At 41.1% G+C, this 24313-nt stretch overlaps 1 protein-coding gene across 2 annotated transcripts in view; it reads right to left on the bottom strand.

Annotated features, from left to right (window-relative positions):
* Window positions 1–2825: 2825 nt before the first annotated feature.
* UBXN2A (UBX domain protein 2A) overlaps window positions 2826–24313 on the bottom strand; it is a 53780-nt gene continuing 32292 nt past the window's right edge. Inside the window, exons 6-7 of one of the 2 annotated variants that reach the window (XM_003270570.4) lie at window positions 23128–23286; window positions 2826–8085 (exon numbers count right to left, since the gene is read on the bottom strand). In XM_003270570.4, the coding sequence (XP_003270618.1) occupies window positions 7890–8085; window positions 23128–23286 (355 nt within the window). In that variant the 3' untranslated portion in view covers window positions 2826–7889. The remainder of the gene's footprint in view (window positions 8086–23127; window positions 23287–24313) is intronic. The other variant, XM_030799549.1, reaches the window with a different exon arrangement.

The following is a 24313-nucleotide window of genomic DNA, read 5'->3' as shown; positions in this document are numbered from 1 at the left end:
GGGACTGGGCTAGGGAGTGACTGCTAATTCGTATGAGGTTTTAGAATGGATGAAAATTTTCTAAAATTAAATTGTGATGGTTGCACAACCCTATAAATACACTAAAAACCGTTGAATTGCATACTTTATTTATTTTTTTGAGACAGAGTTTTGTTTTGTTGCCCAGGCTGGAATGCAGGGGCACGATCTCGGCTCACTGCAACCTCCACCTCCCGGGTTCAAGTGATCCTCCTGCCTCACCCTCCCGAGTAGCTGGAATTACAGGCATGCGCCACCACGCCTGGCTAATTTTTGTATTTGTAGTAGAGATGTGCTTTCACCATTAGTTGGCCAGGCTGCTCTTGAACTCCTGATCCTCAGGTGATCCACCTCGGCCTCCCAAAGTGCTGGGATTACAGTGAGCCATCGGCCTAGCCCGAATTGTATATTTTAAATGGGTGAATTGCACAGCATGTGAATTACATCTCAATACAGCTGTTTAAATTTAAAAGGGAAGGAATCTGCTTCTTCCTATTGGCTGAAATACAAATGTGTCGGCTGGTGCTAGTGCAGCTACCCTGAGACTCCAAGTCTACAGAGTGATGAGATTGGCAGATCAACAGTACAGGAATCTGATGATTTTATGAGGTTGACCTACCAGCCCTGAACTGCTTCCCTCTGGACTTTTGCATGGGAAATAAAATTTGACCTTGTAAGCAACTATTATTCTGGATTTTCTGTCATAGCTAAATCTAATCCTAAAGGATACACTACCCAGTTTAGAGCAAGTCATTCCATTTTATGTCTTAATTCCTTAATCTACAAAATGGGTACATTTTGTTTCCCTCATTGCAAATACAAGGATAGATTAGATAATGCATGTGCTAAATATTTAATTCCTTTGAAATTAAACATAAACTAAAGCCAAAGTTTCTTTAGATAATCTACTTTTACAATTTGTGTTTTTTTTTTTTTTTCCTTTTTGTGGAGAATAGGATCTTGCTATGTTGCTCAGACTGGTCTTGAACTCTTGGGCTCAAGCTATATTCCTGCCTCTGCCTCCCTAAGTGTTGGGATTACAGGCGTGAGCCACTGTGTTAAGCTAGATAATCTACTTTCAAGTACATCCTATTGATATGCATTTTTAATAGGTTTGGAAATATTGCATTCTCAACACTTGTACTTTGTTGTTTATACTACTGCAGTTTTAAGTTTGAAAGGCAGCAGGTAAAAACAATTTTAAAAATTAAAAAATGACTGGGCACAGTGGCTCACACCTGTAATCCCAGCACTTTGGGAAGCTGAGGTGGGTGGATCACCTGAGGTCAGGAGTTCAAGACCAGCCTGACCAACATGGCGAAACCCTGTCTCTACTAAAAAAATACAAAATTAGCCGGGCGTGGTGGTGGACTCCTGTAATCCCAGCTACTCGGGAGGCTGAGGCAGGAGAATCGCTTGAACCTGGGAGGTGGAGGTTGCGGTGAGCTGAGATCGTGCAACAATAGTGAAACTCCATCTCAAAAAAAAAAAAAAAAAATTAAGCAATAACTTTTTTGGACAGCAAAAAATGTAATTATAATAAAAGGCATTTCCCTCTCTAACAGTTAGTATTCTATTTAAAGTGATGGTAAGTTCATAATGTAATTTTTAATGCAAAAGACAAATTAGATTTCAATAAAGTAGGATTAAAATAACAAAGGCAGCTGCCTTTTAATTACAACAAGACTAAAAGCTGATACACTAAAAAATATCTGAAAGGATGCACATCAAAATGTTACTAGTAGTTTTTAATTTCTAAATGTTATTTTTTACTTTTTTCTTTTTCTTTTTTTCGAGACAGTCTTGCTCTGTCACTCAGGCTGGAGCGCAGCGGCATGATCTCAGCTCACTGCAACCTCCACCTCTCGGGTTCAAGCGATTCTTCTGCCTCAGCCTCCCAAGTAGCAGGAATTACAGGCGTGTGCCACCATGCCTGGCTAATTTTTGTATTTTTAGTAGAGACAGGGTTTCACCATGTTGGCTAGGCTGGTCTGGAATTCCTGATCTTGTGATCAGCCCACCTTGGCCTCACAAAGTGCTGGAATTACAGGCATGAGCCACTGTGCCTGGCCGTTTTTTTTTCCCTTTTTAAAAGAGACAAGTTCTCCCTGTGTTGTTCATGCTGGAATGCAATGACTATTCACAGGTGTAATACCACTACTGATCAGCATTCGTTCTTGCTCCTTTTCCAATGGGCAACCTGGTAGTCCCTGGTTCCAGTGAGATCACCAAATTGATCCCAAACTTAGTGCAGACACCTGACCGACTGGCAGAGCACACTACACCCCAGAACTTCTGAGCTCAAGCGATCCTCCTGCCTCAGTCTCCTGAGTAGCTGGGACAACAGGCATGCACCACTAGGACCCGGCAGTGGTTATATGTAAAAGGCAGAATAATCGGTGATTTAAGGATCATTTTAGCATATCTGCATATTACAGCTTTCTATAAGGAATATAAATTATCTGTGCAAAAAATACATTAAAACAAATGACAAAGAGCCAAATATTGGTCTACTGAAGAAGCCATTTCCATTTGAAGATTTAGTGCAATGACCAATTTTTTCATAAAATGGTTTGCACTTAGGAAAAGAACAAAGGAGTAAACCCTACTAAAGAGTCTTCATGCTAGTTCAGCTCATGACACAAAGAATAGTGGAAAAATTAAACACACCATTTAGTATTCAAAAATATCACATCTTTACATTTCTGAGTATTAAATGAAAGTAATGTTGGTTAAAGCAAAGGCACCTAATAAATGTTTGTTGACTATCAAACTGAATGACTTCGCCAAATAAAATGACAAGTGTATTTGCATATAACTATTTTATAACAAGGGTAAATGATTTCACAGATCGTTTTAATGAATAGTATTTCATTCTTAACAGTTCTTCAACTGTCAGCAAAAGATTGCTCTCAAAATACTTTAAGGCACTGAAATAGATGCACACATATTATCAACATGCTGAAATGTCATGAAAAATTATACTGAGAGAAGTATATAAAATAAGATTTTTTTTAAACTGAAAAAATGCATAGTAATTAGCCAATAAACCAAAATCTGTAACATTAGATATGTTTTTTTTTTTTTTTTTTGAGACAGAGTCTCACTCTGTCACCCAGGCTGGAGTGCAGTGACGCAATCTCGGCTCAATGCAACCTCTGCCTCCGGGGCTCAAGTGATTCTCCTGCCTCAGCCTCCTGAGTAGCTGGGACTACAGGTGCACACCACTATGCCCAGCTAATTTTTGTATTTTTAGTGGAGACGGGGTTTCACCGTGTTGACCAGGATGGTCTCAATCTCTTGACCTTGTGATCCATCCGCCTCGGCCTCCCAAAGTGCTGGGATTGCAGGCATGAGTCACTGTGCCTGGCCTAGATATGTATTTCTATATATCAGCCCTAAGAATTATTTTCAAGAAACTGAAGACAGTTTTGAAACAATTGCTTAGGTCAAATTGTATTCCACATCTAAGATGATTATTTTCAAGTTTCCCTTAGTAAATTCAGTTTGTTTTCCAAAGTCAACCTCTTTTGATAATTATACACATTTAACTAACAACTTTACAACTTTTACATTTTCAGGTAAAAAGCTTTACTGAATGATTCTCATTGTAGAAAACCTTTGAGAATATTATTCGCATTAATGAACGTTTCACAGTTAGAATAATGAAGGTTATTGCTGACAACAGGTCTTTCTCCATAGGACCCTTACTGGGATGTATTCTACAGGTACATACAAAAGAACCTCCCGTGTATCTTCTGGTTAAATAATTATAAACCGGAAAATCTATGAAAGAGGCTTTTCTATAGGTACACAAGAAACACTCTCAATGAGAGACCCCTATATGGAGAATCATATGTTGACTATAATTATGCAAATAAAAATGCTACATGATAGGCCTATAAGAAACATTTTCTTAGATTCCTGAACATGTATTAACAATCATCCTGTTATTTTCTATATCAGAAAGATAAGCTCATTGATTTTACCACTGCCTCTTTTTTTTTTTTTTTTTGGTAAGAACATTATTTTTGTTTCACTACGGAGAGGCTCCGTAACACTGCTGTGTAAACATTACCAACAATAATTATTTATTTTCTATTACGTACCTGCTCATTTCTAAGAGTAACGGACGAAAGGAAAAGGCTCTCCTTTGTCCTCCCTCTCTTCCTAATAAAAAGACAGCCTTCTGCCCCATGGAAGGCTGGGAGCTAGGAAAAGCAGCATTCTCACAATAGACTGCAATCAGAAGATAGATTTTATGTCAGGTCATCTAGTTATATAGATATTTCACTGTTGTTATTCCTGAGTCCTTAGTAAAAACCTTAATTAAACGTTCCAGCCTTGTCTCGGCTGTGCTACAGGAGGTAAAGCACAAATTTATGCCATGATTGGTTCAGTGACAAAAGGGAACAGACTCTTTTCAAGAGCAAACTGGGTGACAAGGATAAATTTAGTGGCCTAGAAGATCTTTTTCAGTGGAGTCTCCCACTGTCCATGGTGAAAGCATGCAGGTTTTATTTTCTCAGGGTAAAAGCTTAGGACAGAATTTCCTGAAGAAAGGTACTTCTACCACATACTTAAGAATCATGTGAGATTAAAAATGCAGAGATCTGAGACCCATCACAGATACAATGAATCAGAATCTTTGTGGCAGGTGGCCCAAATGGCATTTTTGAAAAGCTGCCCCAAATGATTCTGAAACTAAGGCTCGAGAATCATTGTGAACCACCACTTTACATAGACTGGTTCTCAAAGTGTGCCTGAGGGATCCCTGGAGATTCCCGAGACCCATTCAGGGAGCTGTGAAGGTCAAAACGTTTTTCATAATCTTACTAAGGCGTTATTTGCTTCTTTTCATTCTTTCACCAGTGTACAGTGGTGTTTTCCAGAGTCTACATGATACGTGACTGCACAACAGACTGAATGTAGAAGACATGAGAACCCATCTATCTTCTTTATGACAGAAAGTAATTCCCCCCAAAAAACCGGCTGCTTTTCTTACTAAATCGTTTCATGTTTTATAACTTATTGGCTGGGCACGGTGGCTCATGCCTATAATCCTAGCACTTTGGGAGGCCAAGGTGGGCGGATCACCTGAGGTTAGGAGTTAGAGGCCAGCCAGGCCAACATGGCGAAACCCTTTCTCTACTAAAAATACAAAAATTAGCCAGGCGTGGTAGTGGGCGCCCATAATCCCAGCTACTTGGGAGGCTGAGGCAAAAGAATCGCTTGAACCCAGGGGGCGCAAGTTGCAGTGAGCCGAGATCGCGCCATTGCACTCCAGTCTGGGGGAAAGAGCAAAACTCTATCTCAAAAAAAAAAAAAAAGTTATTATTCTTATGGCAGGGTCTTACTCTGTTGCCTAAACTAGAGTGCAGTGGCGTAATCTCGGCTCACTGCAACCTCTGCCTCCTGAGTTCAAGCAATTCTCTTCCCTCAGCCTCCCTAGTAGCTGAGATTACAGGCATGTGCCACCACACCCGGCTAATTTTTGTATTTTTAGTACAGACACGGTTTCACCACATTGACGGGGCTGGTCTCAAACTCCTGACCTCAGGTGACCCGCCTGCTTTAGTGTCCAAAGTGCTGGGATTACAGGTGTGAGCCACTGCACCAGACTAATTTTTGTAATTTTTATAGATGGTGTTTTGCCTTGTTGCCCAGGCTGTTCTCAGACTCCTGGGCTTAAGTGATCCACCTGTCTTGGCCTCCCAAAATGCTAGGATTACAGGCGTGAGACACCATGTCCAGCCAGAAGTTATTATTTTTAAATGAATAATTTTTTTTTTTTGAGACAGAGTCTCGCTCCATCACCAGGCTGGAGTGCAGTGGCGCAATCTCGGCTCACTGAAACCTCTGCCTCTGGGTTGGAGCGATTCTCCTGCCTCAGCCTCCCACGTAGCTGGGACTACAGGCGCACGCCACCACACCCAGCTAATTTTTTTGTATTTTTAGTAGAGACGGGGTTTCACCATGTTGGACAGGATGGTCTCAATCACCTGACCTTGTGATCTGCCTGCCTCAGCCTCCCAAAGTGCTAGGATTACAAGCGTGAGCCACCATGCCTGGCCCATAAATAAATATTTTAAGAACTTAATATAATAATATATATAGCTCACATAAACAAATGGTCTTGAGATAAAAATGTTTGAGAACTGCTGTTTCATAGCATGCATCTCGCACCCTATGAACATTACTGCTGCTATGGACCACTTAGTTCCTTGGCACACTCAATGCATGCTTCATTTTAAATCTGATTCAATAGATAATTTGCAAAAAAAATGTTAAACTTATTTTCAGGTATGGGGATTTAATTTGACAGTGAAAAACTGAGGTCTAACTGGATTTAGTTAAAAGTCTAAAATATAAAGCCTGTTTTTCTTCGTGATATCCAAATGAAATAATCTTTAAATGTATTTACAAGTTGACTCTGATGTATGAAACAGAAAACCAGCTGGGCACGGTGGCTCGCACTTGTAATCCCAGCACTTTGGGAGGCCTAGGCGGGCAGATCCCCTGAGGTCAGGAGTTCGAGATCAGCCTGACCAACATGGTGAAACCCTGTGTCTACTAAAAATACAAAATTAGCCAAGCATGGTGGTGCATGCCTGTAATCCCAGCTACTTGGGAGGCTGAGGCAGGAAAATCACTTGAACCCAGGAGGCGGAGGTTGTGGTGAGCTAAGATTGCGCCACTGCACTCCAGCCTGGGCAACAAGAGCGAAACTCCGTCTCAAACAAACAAAAAAGAAACAGAAAACCATACTTTATACGATGCATTTAAAAAAATACTAGTAATGTGACACACACAGGTATTATATTCTAAGTGAGTCGTGGCAAATGAATGGCTAATCCCAAATGTTAGCCAAAAACAAATCCGTAATTTTTGAAAGAAAATAAAATGGAAAGGGAATAGGCTTTCTAGAAAGAGAATCTTCTTTTATTACATTTTTATAAAGTGTAGAAATGTGACCAGGCAGATTAATCTTGACACTAATACTAAGCTACACAATTTTATTCTTTTATTTTTTAAATTAAAAAAATATATAGACAGGGGTCTCACTCTGTTGACCATTCTGGTTTTAAACTCCTGGCTTCAAGTGATCCTCCCATCTCAGCCTCCCAAAGTGTTGGGATTATAGGCATGAGCCATTGCACCTGGCCACAATTATTTATATTTATTTTATTTTATTTTTGAGAGGGGGTCTTGCTCTGTCGCCAAGCTGGAGTGCAGTTGCTCAGTCTCAGCTCACTGCAACCTACACCTCCTAGGTTCAAGCGATTCTCCTGCCTCAGCCTCCTGGGTAGCTGGGACTACAGTTGCGCACCACCATGCCCAGCTAATTTTTGTATTTTTAGTAGAGATGGAGTTTTACCATGTTGGCCAGGATGGTCTCAATCTGTTGACCTCATGATCTGCCTGTATCCACCTCCCGAAGTGCTGGGATTACAGGCATGAACCACTGTACCCGGTCGTATTAGCTATTTAAAAACTCCGAGACAGCTAATATTTAAATAAATCCCTGCTGTCTGGGAATGATGTTTGAATGAATATTGTAAATACATTTGCTAATTTATACCATATTAAGATTCTAAATGATACAGCTATTTAATATATCTTGATAATTGGTATTTGAAAATAAGTCTATTTTTCTGGGTAGTCTTTTGGAGAAAGTGCACTGAATATAGTTTCCAGTCATATGCTACTTTCCTAACTTGTACTTATCTAAACATCTTCTCATCAGGAGAGTTCAATAGTACTCGAACCAAAAGTCTAGTGAGTCTGACTTCTCCAGTCCCCAATTTTGGTTTGCATGTCCACTTACAACCATCATTTCTCTGCAAATTTTCCACTTAGTCTATCAAAAATCAGTGCTCTGAAAGTTCTCTAAAAGATGCAGTTTTTTGGAGTCTCTGAATGATGACAGCATTCTGTAAATCTGCTTCTTCCAGTGTGAGTGTCTCATCTAGCAACCTGAGGACAGGAAGAGCTGTTGCCAGGGAAAACGGAGGACTTCTTTGAGATCCTTGGTATTTTTCAATGAAGTCTTTGATATGGCTTACTCTGTAAAACAGCAAAAACTATTAATATAATTTTATGAAAATTTGAATTACCTAATTTATAGTAATAACAACTGATAAAAGTATCTGGATATGTTATTATTAGAGATAGTGTCTTGCTTTGTCACCCAGGATGCAGTGCAGTGGTGCCATCATAACTCCTGGGCTCAACTGATCCTCCTGCCTCAGCCTCCCAAAGTGCTGAGATCACAGGCATGAGCCGCAACACCCAGATTGTGGATATGCTAATATACAGAATAATTGAATTTATGATATAACTGATTATTTGGGCTATCTTTTAAAGTTTGACTCCCAGAAATTTGATGACAATAAGGAATTACCACTGTTAATTATCTTAGGTAAGACAAAAGAATTATGGCTATGTTTTAGAGAGGCTGTCACAATTGTATCATGATCGTCATGTAGCCATGGATTATAGAATGCATCCTCATTTCACAGATGCTAAAATGTGAAAAAACGTGCAACTTAGAATTAATGAAATATGCCTATCACTTAAGAAAGAATTCTCTCATTCAATCAATTCACTAAAATTCACTACGTGCCACTTTATTAAACCTGTAAGGGCTACCAAAAAAGTCTAAGACCCAGTCCTGTGTATTCATTTGGGTACCAAAAATTGGATAACTAAAGGTTAAAGCTTATGTCAAAGAACATAAATATAAAAAGCAAGAAAACAAAGGTTAAAAGAACTGGGGAAAGATTTCTGGAGGTGGAAGGATTGGAGTGTGGACTTAAAAGACAGGTCCAGCTACTCGGGAGGCTGAGGTGGGAGACGAAGGTTGCAGTGAGCTGAGATCATGTCACTGTATCCTAACCTGGATGAAAGGGTGAGACCCTGTCTCAAAAAAAAGATTCCTTTTTTTTTTTTTTTTTTTTTTTTTTGAGATGGAGTCTAGCTCTGTTGCCTGGGCTGGAATGCAGCGGCGTGATCTTGGCTCAATGCAACCTCCACTTCCCTGCCTCAGCCTCCCTAGTAGCTGGGATTATAGGCGCCTGCCACCACGTCCGGCTAGTTTTTGTATTTCTTAGTAGAGATGGGGTTTTGCCATGTTGGCCAGGCTTGTGTGAACTCCTGACCTCAGGTGATCCACCCACCTAAGCCTCCCAAAGTGCTGGGATTACAGGTGTGAGCCACCATGCCCAGCCAATATTCTTACCCATTATTTTTCTCTGCTTTTATATTTTTCAATGTGTCTTCTCAAATATTATATGGCTTATTTATTTTCTGTCTCTCCTGACTGGAAATTACACAAAACAAGTATTTTTTGTTTCTGTTCATAGATACATCCTTGGTGCCTAGAAAAGTACCTATCAGAGATACAATAAATATTGGATGAATGAAAAATAAATTAAAAAGGTGATATATAGATGATGACAACAAAAAACTAGAAAGTGGAAATGACAGAAACAAAAAACAATGTTGAGAGATATTCTATATTTACGTATTAAGTTAGAAAATATTAAAATAGGCCAGGTGTGGTGGCTCACGCCTGTAATCCCAGCACTTTGGGAGGCCAAGGCAGGCAAATCACGAGGTCAAGAGATTGAGACCATCCTGGCCAACATGGTGAAATTCCGTCTCTACTAAAAATACAAAAATTAGCTGGGTGTGGTGGTGAGTGCCTGTAGTCCCAGGTACTCAGGAGGCTGAGGCAGGAGAATCGCTTGAACCTGGGAGGCAGAGGTTGCAGTGAGCCGAGACTGCGCCACTGCACTCCAGCCTGGGTGACAGAGCGAGACTCTGTCTCAAAAAAAAAAAAATAAATAAAAATAAATAAAGGCTTTAGACTGTTCACATTCTTAAATCCAGAGATATAAGAAATCAGATGTGCTTATGTAAATTGCTATTTTTTCACAGCCTTAACATCTAATTTACCAAAACAAGAAAATAAATCCAATGAAAGTATAAAGATATTTTCAGAAATAGAACTGACTAAGCAAAAAGTTAGTCTTTAAAGAGACTAATAAAAATGAACAAATCTGACAAGATTTATCAAGAAAAATAGGCTGGCTCACACTTGTAATCCCAGGACTTTGGGAGGCCAAAGCAGGAGGATCACTTGAGCCCAGGAATTCCAGATCAATCTAGGCAATATGGCAAGACCCCATCTCTAAATAAAAAAGAAAATAGCACTGGGCGCACTGGCACATGCGTATAGTCCCAGCTACCTGGGAAGCTGAGGTGGGAGGATTCCTTGAACCCAGGATTTCTGGGGCTGTAGTGTGCTATGGCAATGAGGTGCCCGCACTAACTTTGGAATCAATATGGTGACCTCCAGGTGAAAGAGGTTCCCTAAGGAGGGGTGAACCAGCCCAGGTCAGAAATGGAGCAAGTAAAAACTCCTGTGCTGATCCCTAGTGGGCTCGCACCTGTGAATATCCCCTCCAATCCAGCCTGGACAACATAGCAAGACCCCATCTCTTATTAAAAAAAAAAAAAAAAGTCTGGGCACAGTGGCTCATGCCTGTAATCCCAGCACTTTGAGAGGCTGAAGCGGGTAGATCATGAGGTCAGGAGTTCGAGACCAGCCTGACCAACATGGTGAAACCCTATCTCTACTAAAAATACAAAAATTAGCCGGGCGTGGTGGCAGGCATCTGTAGTTCCAGCTACTTGGGAGGCTGAGGCAGGAGAATCTCTTGAAACTGGAAGGTGGAGGTTGCAGTGAGCCAAGATCGCGCCACTGCACTCCAGCCTGGGCAACAAGAGTGAAACTCTATCTCAAAAAAAAAAAAAAGAAAAAAGAAAAGAAAACAGAAAAAGAGAAGGCATAATTGAACAACAATAGGAATGCAAATGCAGCATAACTAAAGATTCAGCAGAGTGTAAAAAGACATTAAGAGGGCCGGGCATGATGACTCATGCCTGTACTCCCAGCATTTTAGGAGGCTGAGGCAGACAGATCACCTGAGTTCAGGAGTTCAGGACCAGCCCGGCCAATATGGTGAACCTGTTTCTACTAAAAATACAAAAAATTAGCCAAACATGGTGGCATGTGCCTGTAGTCCCAGCTACTCGGGAGGCTGAGGCAGGAGTATCGCTTGAACCCAGGAGGCAGAGGTTGCAGTGAGCCGAGATCATGCCACTGCACTCCAGCCTCGGCAACAGAGCGAGACTCCAACTCAAAAAAAAAAAAAAAAAAAAAAAAAAAAAAAAAAAAAAATTAGCCAGGCGTGGTGACGCACACCTGTAATCCCAGCTACTTGGAAGGCTGAGGCAGGAGAATTGCTTGAACCTGGGAGGTGGTGCAGGTTGCAGTGAGCCGAGATTGCACCACTGCAGTCCAACTTGGGTGACAGAACGAGACTCCATCTCAAAAAAACAAATAAATAAAAAAATAAAAAGACAATAAGATGATTTTGTTTTGATCATTGATGAAATAGCTTTTATTGAAATAGTGCTCCTAAAAATATTGCTATAAAAGCTGGACAATATAAAGACGGTCTCTGACTTAAAATGCTTTCACGTAACTATTTTTCAACTTTACAATGGGTTCATCAGGGCATTAAATGCATTTTCTTTTTTTTTTTCTGAGACAGAGTCTCGCTCTGTCACCCAGGCTGGAGTGCAGTGGCGTGATCTTGGCTCACTGCAAGCTCTGCCTCTCGGGTTCATGCCATTCTCCTGCCTCAGCCTCCCGAGTAGCTGGGACTACAGACACCCGCTACCATGCCTGGCTAATTTTTTTTCTGTATTTTTAGTAGAGCCAGGGTTTCACCATGTTAGCCAGGATGGTCTCGATCTCCTGAACTCGTGATCTGCCCGCCTCGGCCTCCCAAAGTGCTGGGTAAATGCATTTTCAACGTGGATGGGTTTATTGGGACATTACATCGTAAGTCAAGGAGCGTCTTATCATAAAAGAGCTGTGTGAAAGCACTGAAGACCAACCAATGTAAATGATCTGAGAGCCTTGTGAGAAGGAAATGCACAAGGTGAGCTCCACATTCATACTGGTTTTTTCACTGAGGGCACTTTCCAATTTGTAGCAGTGAATTAGGGACAACAAAAAAGCCATTTCACTACACCAAGGAGAGACAAGAAGCTGGGATTTATAAGCCAAAATGCTGGAACAGAGGGAACCACAAACAAATGTGCCCAGAAAATCATAACAAATTCTCAAGTTATTGGCTAACTCCTCAGCTATTAGTAGAATGAGAATGCAAAGAACCCAACAGAAAACAGCAACTGAGGAGAGATTCCAGCAGCTCCAAAATGCTGGGCACACAGACTATAGAGTTTAAGCTCTGCCAATGTGGTGGAGTCTTGGTAAACACCCAGGTTTTCACCAGTTCTAAGGGTCAGACTCTAAGGTTCAAGTCCATGCTCTAAAAGCAAAACAGATAACCAACTAGCTCCAGTAAAGTCTACAGTCAATCCAACTAACTCTTAATAAAATCAACATAATCCATTAGGAATCTGTCTGATAGAAGCATAGGTATCTTTGGAGGAAGATGATGTCATCTGAAACTTCTACAATTCCATAAACAAGGTCTAATGACCAGATGAATTACAAGGTATGCTAAAATCCAGAAGAAGCAACAGATAAAATAAAAAGATGAGGAATTTCACCAGACACCTGAAAAATAACAGACTCAAATGAAAAGTCTACAAGTGACAGTAGACTTGAAAGTAAGAATTCCAATGCATGTATTTAACAGACCAGACCAATACAACAGATTACTGAACTGGAAGACAGGTCAAATAGAAAATATGCAGACTGAATCAGAAGGAAAAAGAAGAAAAAAATTAGAAAAGAATATAAGATACACTGAAAACATCTAACATACATGTAAATAAAGCCACAAATGCCAAAGACAAAAGAGAATAAAATACAAGAAAATTTCCATCAATACTGGCCAAGAAACTCCCCAAACGGACAAAAAACCTTAACTATGGATCCAAGAAACTCAGCAAATTCTAAGCAATATAATACAAAGATAACTAACACCTAGGCACATCATATTCAAACTATTAAAATCTAAGAACAAAGAGAAAAATTTTAAACTGAGAGGAAAAAAGACTTAATATCTTTCAAAAAAGCAAGAAAAAGGCTGACAGCTGATTTTTCAGTAGGAGAATGGAAGCTAGAAGACAACATATGGGCATTCTTAAGAGCTAATGTGCTAGAAAAACCTGACAGTTCTAGCCTAGTGAAAATGGTCTTTAAAAATGAAGATGTGTTCAAATCAAAGCTAAGAGAATTCATCATTAGTAGATAAGCAATTAAAGAGGTACTAAAGGCAGGGCTCGGTGACTCACGCCTGTAATCCCAGCACTTTGGGAGGCCGAGGTGGGCGGACCACAAGGTCAGGAGTTGGAGACCAGCCTGGCCAACATGGTGAAACCCTGTCTCTACCAAAAAAATACAAAAGTTAGCTGGGTGTGGTATGCATGCCTGTAATGCCAGCTACTTGGGAAGTTGAGGCAGGAGAACTGCTTGAACCAGGGAGGCAGAGGTTGCAGTGAGCTGAGATCACGCCGCTGCACTCCAACCCAGGTGACAGAGCAAGACTCTGTCTTGAAAAAAAAATAAAAATTAAAAAATTAAAAAAATTTAAGAGATACTAAGGATAATTGTTCAGGCTAAAACACATCAAACTGGGTAAAAAACAGAAAAAATAAAATGATATATAAGTGAATATTGTTTACAAGTAATAACATTTTGAGGGTTGTTAAAATGTTCGTAGAAGTAACATATTTGTAGACAAAAATAGCAAAAAGGAAGAGAGTAACAGAGTAAAATTGTTGGCCAGGTGCAGTGGCTCAAGCTTATAATCCCAGCAGGTGAGACCCTGTCTCTCTAACAAAATATATTATATATTTAAAAAAGAAAAAAAAAAGAAAAGAAAAAGCCTGATTAATCATTACTAAATAAATGCTGTTGGCCAAAAATTTTTTTTTTTTTTTTTGAGAAGGAGTCTCGCTGTTTCACCCAGGCTGGAGTGCAGTGGCATGATCTCGGCTCACTGCTGCAGGCTCCACCCCCCGGGGTTCACGCCATTCTCCTGCCTCAGCCTCCCGCGTAGCTGGGACTACAGGCGCCCGCCACCTCGCCCGGCTAATTTTTTGTATTTTTAGTAGAGACGGGGTTTCACCGTGTTAGCCAGGATGGTCTCGATCTCCTGACCTCGTGATCCACCTGCCTCGGCCTCCCAAAGTGCTGGGATTACAGGCGTGAGCCACCGCACCCGGCCCAAAAATTTTTAAATGCTTCAGTCATTTAGGGGGAAAAAAAGCTACATGTTTAATTGTTATTCATCTAGATAAACAAGTCAAGATTAAAATGTTATTTCCCTGAAGATAAACAAATAAGCTTGGGCCAGAATAACAAATCCCCATTCCCATTTCTACATCTTTAGTTTGCGCTCCTCTTCATTTGGAAGGAATTTAGGTCACAAAAGAACATTCCAGGACATAATTTCAAACTTGTGCTTCTTCTATTATAATGATAATCAGTTGTGTGATTCCAGCTGTCTAGAATGGTTTTGACAGAAATAAAAGTGAAATGCCTTCAAGAGAGCCAAACACATAGAAAGCACCAGGTAGATGGTAGCTAAAGAAATCCACAAAACAGAAACCTCCTTGCAGAGTAAAGCAGGAGGAAAAAACCCCACAAAACCAGAAACAACTAATACTGTTAGCCTAGATTTAAAAACAAAACTCAACTATTTACAAGAGATAGTTTTAAATACACACACAGATAATTATATAGAGATATGCTGAAATTAAAAGTAAGGAGAAAAATATACCAGGCAAATACTAATTAGAAGGAAGCTGTTATGACCATATTAATATCAGGCAGAGTAGATTTAACCAAAAAGCATTACCAAGGATTAAGAGAGACATGTGACAGTGCTAAAAAGGTTGACAGGGTTCAAGATATGCTACCCTAAAATATGGCACCTTGGCATTTGAGGAAACAGCAGAAACAGGTAGATCAGTCTCATTTTCCCCTTGCCCTTCTCCCCTCAAAGCAGACCAAAAAAGAAATTATCTGTCCTTCCTCTAAAGTAGGTCATAAAACCTTCATTCCTGAGGTATTGTCCGTATACCCAGAGGAAAGGAACAACCTCATCCTTGAAGATGCAGAGATGCCACGAAGAATCCGAACGAACAGGCTAAGCTAAGTTCCCCTTAATTTATTACGATTAGATCATACCCCTTTTGCCCTCCAATCATACTTCTCCACAAACTATCCACTTCCTCATCAAACTTAGGCCAGGAGTTCAAGACGAGCCTGGCCAACATGGCGAAACCCTGTCTCTACTAAAAATACCAAAATTAGGCTGGGCGTGGTGGCTCATGCCTGTAATCCCAGCACTTTGGGAGGCCGAGGCGGGAGGATCATGAGGTCAGGAGATCAAGACCAGCCTGACCAACATGGTGAAACCCCATCTCTACTAAAAATACAAAAATTAGCTGGGCATGGTGGCACACACCTGTAGTCCCAGCTACTCGGGAGGCTGAGGCAGGAGAATCGCTTCAACCGGTGGGGGGGCGGAGGTTGCAGTGAGCTGAGATCGTGCCACTGCACTCCAGCCTGGCGACAGAGCAAGACTCTGTCTCAAAAAAACAAAACAAAAAACCCCCAAAATTAGCCAGGCGTGGTGGCAGGTGCCTATAATCCCAGCTACTTAGGAGGCTGAGGCACGAGAATCGCTTGAACCCAGGAGGCAGAGGTTTCAATGAGCCAAGATCATGCCACTGCACTCCAGCCTAGGCAACAGAGTGAGACTGTCTCAAAAAAACAAAAAACAAAACAAACAAACAAAAACCAAAAAAGGCCAGGTACTGTGGCTCACGCCTGTAATCCCAGCACTTTGGGAGGCCAAGGTGAGCGGACCACCTGAGGTCAGCAGTTCGAGACCAGACTGGCCAACATGGCAAACCCTTTCTCTACTAAAAATACAAAAAAAAATTAGCCAGGTGTGGTGGTAGGTGCCTGTGATCCCAGTTACTCAGGAGTCTGGGGCAGGGAGAATTGCTTGAACCTGGGAGGCAGAAGTTGCAGTGAGCCGAGATCGCACCACTGCACTCCAGCCTAGGCAACATAGAGAGACTCCATCTCAAAAACAAAACAAAACAAAAAAGAAAGAAAAAAATATATATATGTTGTGTATGTGTGTGTGTGTGTGTGTGTGTGTATAAAATGAAATATAAAATCACATGCATTTCTTTTGTTAATCTGTCTTTTGTTAAAGGGGTCTCAGCCATGAATCTAGGCAAAGGGTGAAGAAAATCTTTTCTCCCCAACAAAGTCAATTAATCAGAAAAACACAATTTCATCTCTGCTGGACTTAATTATATAACTTTAAAATATATAAAGCAAACATTGACAGAAGTAAATAGGAAATAGATAAATCCATAATCATAGTTGGAGATTTTAGCACAACTCTCTTGGTAACTAATAAAATAAGCAGAAAAAACGGAAGAAAAATGCAATTTTTTAATGATTCAGTCCAAAAGCCACCAAGCCATTAGTAGGACAGAACATGGGAGGCATCTATTTCAGAAATGCTGGGAGTTGTGGTGGCCCATATAAGAGCTGTCTAGTGTAGGATGTCAGAGGCCAAGTGGGGTGAGGAAAATATCCAAGCTGGTGGGTAGGAGAAGAAGAGTCATGGCTTAGTAGCTTTTAAGGGCAGTTTTACTTTTTTAAACCTGACATGAATGGAATCATAGTGTATGTGTTCTATAGCTTTATCTCTACATTATGTTTTTGGGACTCATCCATGTTGATGTGTGCAGCCATAGCAAATACTTTTTTTTTTTTTGAGATGGAGTCTCGCTCTATCACCCAGGCTGGAGTGCAGTGGTGCGATTTCAGCTCACTGCAACCTCCACCTCCTGGGTTCAAGCCATTTTCCTGCTTCAGCCTCCCAAGTAGCTGGGATTACAAGAGTGGGCCACCACACTCAGCTAATTTTTGTATTTTTTGTAGAGACGGGGTTTCACCATGTTGGCCAGGTTGGTCTTGAACTTCTGACCTCAAATGATCCGCCCCCTTCGGCCTCCCAAAGTGCTGGGATTTCAGGCCTGAGCCACCACACCCAGCTGCAAATATTTTTTGATTACTGTCTTCCATTATATGAAAATAATTATTCAATCTACCTTTATTGGTAACAGTCCAAGTTTACATGGCTGTATCAGTCAGCTATTGCCCAGTAAAAATCACAACAGAGCAGGTTGTCCCAAGCAGAGTAAAAAAGCCTTCATATGGAAGAGCAGTTGACTGCAGTGTGTCAGAACCAGACAGTGGTGAGGAGAGCATCTGAGAGGCAGCCCAGAATGTCAGTCTACCAAGGGGAGGAGGTCACTGGCATGGATTCCTGAAGTCAAGCAGTGTATGAGGGCATTCCAATGAAGGGGTGCCCAGGGATGATGATGTGTCAGAAAGCCTAGTAGGAAGAGGAGAGAATCCATATTGGAATTCAACAAGGAGAGTCAAAGCCCAAGCAGGGTGAGGAAGGCTTACATGTGGGGTAGGAGGCAGCAGTGGAAAAAGGACATTGGTCACATATAGGAAAACTGATTAAATAAATGTGTTAACTATAACTGGACCCAGACCTTGCACTGTAGAAGTCAGTTACAAATACGGAAAGGAGAAAATTAGAACAAACCTTATATATATATTTTTTTCAGACAAGGTCTGGTTCTGTTGCCCAGGCTGGAGTGCAGTGGTGCCATCACAGCTTACTGCAGCCTTGACCTCCCCAGGGCACAGGTGATCCTCCTACTTCAGCCTCCCGAGTATCTGAGACCACAGGTGAGTACCACCACATCTGGCCATTTTTTGTGTTTTTTGTAGAGATAGAGTTTCACCATGTTGCCCAGACTGGTTTTGAACTGCTAGGCTCAAGTGATCTGTCTGCCTTGGCCTCCCAAAGTGCTGGGATTACAGTTATGAGCCACCACACCTGGCCCTACCAGACTGAAATTGGATGTATCTACGTGGACTCATGGTTTTTGATATATAAAAATATAGAAATAAGGCCGGGTGTGGTGGCTTATGCCTGTAATCCTAGCACTTTGGGAGGCTGAGGCAGGTGGATCGCTTGAGTCCAGGAGTTTGAGACCAGCCTGGGCAACAGGGTGAAACCCCCTCTCTATTAAAAGTATAAAAACTGAGGAGGATCACCTGAGTCTGGGGAGGTGGAGGCTGCAGTGATCTGTAATTATACCACTACACCCCAACCTGGAAGACAGAGTGAGACCCTGTCTCAAAAAAAAAAAAAAAAAAAAGGAATAAATACAGATATAAACTTAAGTGCATATATATACATACACACACATGTATGTGTATGTATAGGTTTTTTGTGTGTGTCTTTGTTGATTTTGGTATCAGGGTAATGCTGGCCTCATAGAATGAGTCTGGAAGTGTCCCCTCTTCAATTTTTGAAACAATTTTCTTTTTGGTGTGTGTGTGTGCATGTGCACACAAACAATTCTTTCCACACAGAGGGCCTGGAAGCAGTGGTATCCTGATACGCAATAAGCATATCTAGTACCCAGATCCTGGATTGTCAATACCACTGTCCACTAAAAAGAAGTAGGGATTCCTGGAAAAGCATAGAATGAACTTGAAAAAAAATTTTGTGCTGAAAACAAGGAAATGTTCAAGAATTATGGGAGCATTTCAAAATAACACAGGAACCAGTTTAAAGGAGGTCTCACAAACTGTACCTGAGACAATGTGCATATCACAATAAATGATGGTAAGAGTTCATAAACTATTGAATAAAATAGCAAACTGTGAGTAGGTATAGATATAAATCAATCAATCAATCAATCTGAGGTCTTGTGAGGAACATAAGTATCCTATTTCAAAGTCCTTCCCACAAAATACAGATTAATTACAAAGGGAAAACGAGTAACTTTACAGTAAAGGACTCTGGTAGACACCACTTTAATCGAGTGTCAAACTTAACACCATCATAATGGGACAAATGTAAATGATGCCACCTGTTGGAATACAATGAGAGGTACAAAGCATTAGTTCTGTCACACCCCTGTCAAAATTAGTGACCTAAATATAATCATGAGGAAGCATCAAACAAAATAAATTGGCTTGTAATATTTTAAAAAGTCAAGGTTATAAAAATCAAAGGAAGACAAGGAACTATTTCAAACTGAGATATGACAACTAAGTGCAATTGTAATTCTGAATGGCCTTTTGCTATAAAGGAAGGTATTAGATAAAATGGAAAACCTTATATTAGGGTCTATTAGTCGATACAAGCGTATTAAGGTTAAGTTTCCTGATTTAAATGGCTGTATTGTGGTTATGTGGGAGAAGTTCCTTGTTTATAAATAATCTATACCTAAGTATTTCAAGTGATGGGTCATCAGACTGGCACTAACTCTTGAATGCTTAGGGAGAAAAGTTTTTTCTTTTTTTTTTTTTTTTGAGATGGAGCCTCACTCTGTCACCCTGGCTGGAGTGCAGTGGCACGATCTCGGCCCACTACAACCTCTGCCTCCCAGGTTCAAGCGATTCTCCTGCCTCAGCCTCCTGAGTAGCTGAGATTACAGACATGCGCCACCACGGCCGGCTAATTTTTGTATTTTTAGTAGAGACAGGGTTTTACCATTTTGGTCAGGCTGGTCTCAAACTCCTGACCTTGTGATCTGCCTGCCTCGGCCTCCTAAAATGCTGGGATTACAGGCGTGAGCCACTGCACCTGGCCAAGAAAAGTTCTTTATATTGTTCTTGAACATTTTCTGTAAGTTTTTTTTTTTTTTTTTTTTTTTGAGATGGAGTCTCATTCTGTCCCCCAGGCTGGAGTGCAGTGGCGCGATCTCGGCTCAACGCAAGCTCCACCTCCCAGGTTCACGCCATTCTCCTGCCTCAGCCTCCAGAGTAGCTGGGACTACAGGCGCCTGCCACCACGCCTGGCTAATTTTTTGTATTTTTAGTAGAGATGGGGTTTCACCATGCTTGCCAGGATGGTCTCGATCTCCTGACCTCGTAATCTGCCCACCTCGGCCTCCCAAAGTACTGGGATTATAGGCGTGAGCCACCGTGCCAGGTCCCTTTTCTGTAAGTTTCTGCCGGTTTGAAATTCGGAGTAATTATTTGGAAATAAGCAAAACAATTTAGTCTATTTTAGGAATACGTATATACTAGGTAAAGCTATAAATAAAAGCAGCAAATTATCAACACAAATTTAGGACAGTGGTTATTTATCTCTTCCACAGAAGAAAAGAGACATGATCACAGAAAGACACATAAGGTATACTAATAAGAATCTATGTTTTGAGGTAGGTGGTACATATGTATTTTATTCTTATTCTTTTAACTCTCTCCCTATATTTGTTATTTATCTGTACCACATTTCCTGAAAAAAAATTTTATTTATTTATTTTATTTTATTTTTATTTTTTTTGAGACGGAGTCTCGCTGTCAACCAGGCTGGAGTGCAGTGGCGCGACCTCGGCTCACTGCAGGCTCCGCCCCCCGGGGTTCACGCCATTCTCCTGCCTCAGCCTCCCTAGTAGCTGGGACTACAGGCGCCCGCTACCTCACCCAGCTAATTTTTTGTATTTTTTTTTTTTAGTAGAGACGGGGTTTCACTGTGTTAGCCAGGATGGTCTCAATCTCCTGACCACATGATCTGCCCGCCTCGGCCTCCCAAAGTGATGGGATTACAGGCGTGAGCCACTGCGCCCGGAAAAAAATTTTTTAAAATGGAAAAATTACATATGCTATATATGGCATGTTTCTATTTTTAATTCAAACAAAACAAACTTTTTTTTTTTTTCCCTTTTGAGACAGGGTCTTGCTCTGTCATCCAGGCTGGAGTACAGTGGTGAGATCATGGCTCATTGCAGCCTTAACGTCCTGGGCTCTGGTGATTCTCCTACCTCAGCCTCCTTCCTGAATAGCCCCCAGCCTGCTAAATTGCTGGGACTACAAGCATGAGCCACGACACCCAGCCAAAAAAAACCTTTTAAGAAGGCTGGGCACGGTGGCTCATGCTTGTAATCTCAGCATTTTGGGAGGCCGAGGTGGGTGGATCACCTGAGGTCAGGAGTTTGAGAGCAGCCTGGGCAACATGGCGAAACCCCATCTCTACTAAAAGTACAAAAATTAGCCAGGCATGGTGGCACGTGCCTGTAATCCCAGCTACTCAGGAGGCTGAGGCAGGAGAATTGCTTGAACCTGGGGGATGAAGGTTGCAATGAGCCGAGATCGTGCCACTGCACTCCAGCCTGGGTGGCAGAAGACCCCGCCTCAAAAAAAAAAAAAAAAACTTTTAGGAAGAGATAAAAGACTAGAAAAATGCATCAAACTGATAATATTGATTATCTCTGAGTGGTGGAATTCATATTAACTTCAATTTCTTTTAATGCTTTTCTGTATTTTCATTCTTTCACTATAATTGACAGAAGGATATGCATATAATGCTAATGACTAATTTAAAACATTAAAAATAATTCTTTTATAATTATGCATCTAGTTAAACAGAAAAATGAATCAAATGATGAGAATGAAAATCCTAAAACAGACTGAAAATACTTCATTATTATTACTATTATTATTTTTTTTTTTGAGATGGAGTCTTGCTCAGTCGCCCAGGCTGGAGTGCAGTGGCGCGATCTGGGCTCACTGCAAGCTCCACCTCCCGGGTTCATGCCATTCTCCTGCCTTAGCCTCCAGAGTAGCTGGGACTACAGGTGCCCGTCACCACGCCCGGCTAATTTTTTTTGTATTTTTAGTAGAGACGGGGTTTCACCATGTTAGGCAGGATGGTCTCGATCTCCTGACCTCGTGATCCACCCGCCTTGGCCTCCCAAAGTGCTGGGATTACAGACTTAAGCCACAGCGCCTGGCCAACTTCATTACTATTATTGTTATTATTATTATTATTTTTTGAGACAGGGTCTGTCACCCAGGCTTGCAGTGTAATGGTGCAATTTGGCTCACTGCAGTCTCTACGTCCTGGGCTCAAGCAATTCTCCTCCCAAGTAGCTGGGATTACGGATGTGTGCCAACATGTTCAGCTAATTTAAAAAAATTTTTTTGTAGAGACGAGGTCTCACTATATGGCCCAGGCTGATCTTGAACTCCTGAGCTCAAGTGATCCTCCTGCCTTGGCCTCTCAAAGTGCTGGGATTACAGGCATGGGCCATTGCACCTGGCCTACCTCATTCAATGTTTAAAAATACCCATTATCAGCTGGGCACGGTAGCTCACGCCACTCTACTCCAGCCTGGGTGACAGAGTGAGACCTTGCCTCAAAAAAAAAAATTGTCTAGACATAATTATGTTTAGAGAACTATTTATTAAAATGCTTGGCCAAGCTGGGCGAGGTGGCTCACTCCTGTAATCCTAGCACTTTGGGAGGCCAAAGCGGGCAGATCACTTGAGGTCAGAAGTTTGAGACCACCCTGGCCAAACTCCTGGTGAAACCCCGTCTCTACTAAAAATACAAAAATTAGCCGGGCTTGGTGGTGCAAACCTGTAATCCCAGCTACACTGGACGCTGAGGCAGGAGAATCGCTTGAAGCTGGGAGGCAGAGGTTGCAGTGAGCTGAGATCGTGCCACTACACTCCAGCCTGGGCAACAGAGCGAGACTCCGACTCAAAAAATAAATAAATAAATAAAATGCTTGGCAGGATGCGATGGCTCATGCCGGTAATCCCAGCACTTTGGCAGGCTAAGACAGGAGGATGAATTCAGTCCAGGAGTTTGAGACCAGTCTGGGCAACACAGTGAGACCCCCTTTCTACGAAACAATTTTTAAAATTAGCTGGCAATAAATAAAAATTAAAAAAAACACAACAGTTAGCTGGGCATGGTGGCATGTGGCTGTAGTTCTACAACTCAGGAGGCTGAGGTGGGAGGATTGCTTGAATCTAGGGCTTCAAGACTGCAGTGAACTATGACTGTGCCACTGCACTCTGGCCTGGGCAACAAAGAAAGATTCTATCTCTAAAAAATAAACTGCTGACTGAACTGAAAAGACAAAATAAATTTAAACTTGGTGAAAAAAAAACAAATACTGAAATTGAAGACTCACCTATGAGAAATGTTAAATTTCTGGACAATCCTTTTCCCATTGGCCAACCAGATCTGTATATTAGTAATGGGTTCCAAGTTGTTCAGTGGGACAGCAGACAAATTATTTTTATTTTCAACTTCAATATTCTTTGCTTTAGAAACAATTTTTGGTGTGGCACTAAGGAAATCCAGACAACAAAGTTAGACGTTTTTTCCATTCAATAAAACTTTATCATTAAATAATTACTATAAAAATATTACAGCAAGTATAACTTTAAGGAAGATTTTTGTAAGTTATATCTGTTTCTTCAGTAATAGCAGAAAGATATACTATTTATGTCCACAATATAGGATGGTTCTAAGAATCTGATGAAATTATACAAGTAATTTGTAAGCTATATATATTATTACTGGTATTATTTGAGTAGTGCTTTACAGAATGGATAATTTTAAAGAAGGTTCATAGGTCTATGGACTTTACCTTTACCTACTGCCCAGGTTAAATTTCTAAAAGAAATTATAAGTTCTTTATTGAGCTTAGTCCTTAGGTTATAATGAAAAAGAAACTAAAGTACTTCCTGATCATTCTGAAGGATGCATCCAGATATATTTGTATGTGTGGATGAATATATATGCACCTTACCAATCTTGATAATTTAAAATATGAGAATTTATAAAAATCAAACAGCTCCCATATCTATCTAATCTCTCTACATATTCTGTTAGATAGGATGGAAACTGTAAAACTTTAATTTAAGGCTTTGATACTGACACTGATTTTCATTTTTATTACCTCAAAATTCATACATAGATCATAGAACAAAATGTTGCAGGCAGTGGTAACCATAAAACAGAACAATAGGCTGGGTGCGGCGGCTCACACCTGTAATCCCAGCACTTTGGGAGGTCGAGGTGGGTGGATCACCTGAGGTCAGGAGTTCAAGACCAGCCTGGCCAACATGGCGAAACCCTGTCTCTACTAAAAATACAAAAATTGGCTGGGCACGGTGGTGTATGCCTGTAATCCCAGCTACTAGAGGGGCTGAGGCAGGAGGATTGCTTGAACCAGGGAGGCAGAAGTTGCAGTGAGCCAAGATCATGCCACTGCACTCCAGCCTGGGCAATAGAGTGAGGCTCTGTCTCAAAAAAAAAGAAAACAATAATATTCAAAAGCTAGTACATGTACTCTGTAGTGGTGAGTGCAA

The sequence above is a fragment of the Nomascus leucogenys genome, chromosome 19 (assembly GCF_006542625.1).
Source record: "Nomascus leucogenys isolate Asia chromosome 19, Asia_NLE_v1, whole genome shotgun sequence".
Taxonomy (NCBI): domain Eukaryota; kingdom Metazoa; phylum Chordata; class Mammalia; order Primates; family Hylobatidae; genus Nomascus; species Nomascus leucogenys.
The sequence above is the reverse complement of the archived record's forward strand: the minus strand, read 5'-3'. Positions and strand labels throughout refer to the sequence as shown.